Consider the following 2823-nt stretch of genomic DNA (forward strand, 5'->3'; position numbering starts at 1 on the left):
TCAAGATAGGGGTAAGGTATAAGTTAACTCTACTTTCTCCATACTCCACTAATGAGATTATATTGGATATGTTATTGTCGTTTTATAACTTGAAGTTGATTATTGTTTATTTGCAGTTTGAAGGTTACATAAAGCTTCTCATAGTTGTTTCGTGATGATATTGTGGAGACTAACAAACTAAGTTAGAGTATTGTGTATATTACTCGAAATTAATGAAACATGATTAGAGTGCATAATTCAATGTATTGAGATGTAAACATGACTAATGCCTTGTAGTATTCAACAACTTAACAAAAACTATGGCTAATGCCTTGTAGTATTCAACAACTTAACATAAACTATGGCTAATGCCTTGCAGTATTAGTAAAAAGGGACTATCCTCCGACCTTGTCAATTTTTCTCATTTGTTTCTTTGATCTTCCCTATTCCAAGTGTAGGTGTCTATCGTCCGGTTCGTCCGGTTCGTCCGGTTCGGCATTGACCTGCAAATAAGAAATTAGAATTAGCATATAATAATTAAGATAACTAATTTAATAAATAACTTACCGGATTTATAGGGACATCATCATTATAGCAAAATACCTAACAAGACATAAATAATCCTTTAGTATCAGAATTAACATAAAATATGTTTATAAAAACTAATGATGAGTCTTACTATAAGGTAACCACCCATAATGGCCGGGATGAGAGGGATTATACATCCGGGCAAAGGAAAAGGGAGATAGTCCGTTTTGAACGTCCGTCCGAGGTATAGCAAAACCAAAACACCGTAGATGCATCTCTTGACAATTTTCTTCACCAACATGATTCTATCTTCATTTTGAGCAATTTGGTCTAGAAAGATGATGAAGATGAAGAATACGTTTGATGTGAAAACAACTAGGGCTAAATCTTCTTCGTAAAATAGGTATCGACCCACTTGAAACCAACTAGAAATGGAATCAAATGTGAAGTCATTATTTCCCGATATAAAAAAGTGGATGACATGATTCGATAGTTTGTTTTCATACTTGATGCTACACGCTAACATCAAAGGAGGAGGAATCGCCAATAAAATATATGTCATGGCTTTTTGAACATACTGACTCTTGAAAAATTCTAAGAAATGGAAGGGTAGAGGAAACAAGTAAAGTGTTACTTGATAAACTAACCCATAAAATAGAAAAAACAAAACAAACAACAGTGGTTTTGCTCGATCCATCACTCCTAAAGAAAATAGAGAAGAAGAGAAAATGTGGATTGATGATTTCGATTTTTGACAGAGAAGGAGAAAGAAAGAAATTAGAGAAGGAAGGAGTGTGGAGTGAAGTTGAGAATAATGGAGAAGAAACTCTCTGTTTTATATCATTCTAATGGTGCCTGGTGGATCCCACAGCATGTTAAAAATAATTATCAATTTTGGAAACGGTGTAACATTCAAAAGCTCTTGTATATTCTCCCTTCATGTTCATTATATTTATTTGTTTCGCTAATTGTAGGAGTAGAGATAAGACGAAAAAGTATTGAAGATATGTGATTACACGCATATTATCGAGAATTTCAGACGAATGTATTAAAGCTTCATGCAGTAAAACAAAATTGTTTACCTTGTTATAAATATACAGGAATAATGATAATTAAGTCGATAATCATAAGAAACTACTAGTCATAAATAATGATAAATAGAGGAATAATTATAATTAAGTCGATAATCATAAGAAACTACTAGTCATAAACAATGATATATAGAGGAATAATGCAACAGTGATTCGAACTTGGGTTCAAATGTGGGTTCTGATATAGCTAAAATGTGGCAACAGTAATTTGAACTTGGATTGGCTGGAAAATTGAACCTTCTTCACCACTCTGCCAAGGGTCTCACTTGTGTTAAATGAGGTCAAAAGTTAATATATACATATAAAATTTTAAAAATTGATTAAATATATATATATATATATACGGTGTTATTTTTCAAGGAAGTGGGTTATGAAGCCACTTGACCGACTGTAGGTCCGCCCCTATCTTGAATCCACACTGCAATTTTCAATCAAGTAAAAGTAAAAGTCTTAGCTGAGGCTTCTATACAGGAACTCAATCGAGAGATTTGAGCTTACTCTATAGATTACAAAATTACCTGAATTCCACTACCAGATATTAAAACCATAAGGAGGAGGAAGTATTATATATACACAAAAAGAGAGGATGCAGTCAAAACTAAACTGTTGCTAGAGCCTTCTGGAAAATAATTATAATTAAAAATAGCCACAATTTCTTTCCACTGACAAAGATGTGAATGAAATCAGGCCACAAACCTCAAGCTTTTCCATATCATCATCAAGCATTAAAAGCACTTCACCAATTCCCTGTTTTAAAATATATCTTTCTTCCTTCAAAACACAACTCTTTGATAAATAAAATGATATGAAGTACAACACAACACAAAACAAAAAACATATTTTTCTTCTGCATCCTCTCTTTTTGGTTAGCAGGCAGACTCAAATTGCTAGAAGAAGATGAGAAATATCCCCCCACACACACACAAAGAATTGATTATCTCTCATCACTCCGCGCTATCCATCTATGGATATACTATGTGGTTCTTGTGCATGATGGGTTGGTTCTAATCCGAGTTGTTACTAATCGTGAGTTTCTCTTGTTGTGGAATCCCTTAACAAGAGAATCAATACAACTTCCCTTTCCCATATTTGGAATAAGGAATTCTACTTTTGGATTGGGATACGACCCAACTATTGATGACTATAAGATACTTACAATTCACAAACACAATGTGAAAAAGTGCTTCTTGGAGAAATAATGTTGATATGAAGACACCTCGCACTT

At 33.4% G+C, this 2823-nt stretch overlaps 1 protein-coding gene across 1 annotated transcript; it reads right to left on the bottom strand.

Annotated features, from left to right (window-relative positions):
- Positions 1-573: 573 nt before the first annotated feature.
- Positions 574-1294, bottom strand: LOC125867935 (uncharacterized). The gene has a single exon (XM_049548523.1). It carries the CDS (start codon positions 1202-1204, stop codon positions 617-619), a length of 588 nt encoding a protein of 195 aa, XP_049404480.1. The 5' UTR covers positions 1205-1294; the 3' UTR covers positions 574-616.
- Between the last annotated feature and the right edge of the window lie 1529 nt (positions 1295-2823).

The sequence above is a fragment of the Solanum stenotomum genome, chromosome 6 (assembly GCF_019186545.1).
Source record: "Solanum stenotomum isolate F172 chromosome 6, ASM1918654v1, whole genome shotgun sequence".
In the NCBI taxonomy this organism is placed as follows: domain Eukaryota; kingdom Viridiplantae; phylum Streptophyta; class Magnoliopsida; order Solanales; family Solanaceae; genus Solanum; species Solanum stenotomum.

Bases quoted from the DNA above. Each gene is read 5' to 3' on its own strand.
- LOC125867935 (XM_049548523.1), bottom strand. From the start codon at position 1,204: ATGGATCGAGCAAAACCACTGTTGTTTGTTTTGTTTTTTCTATTTTAT.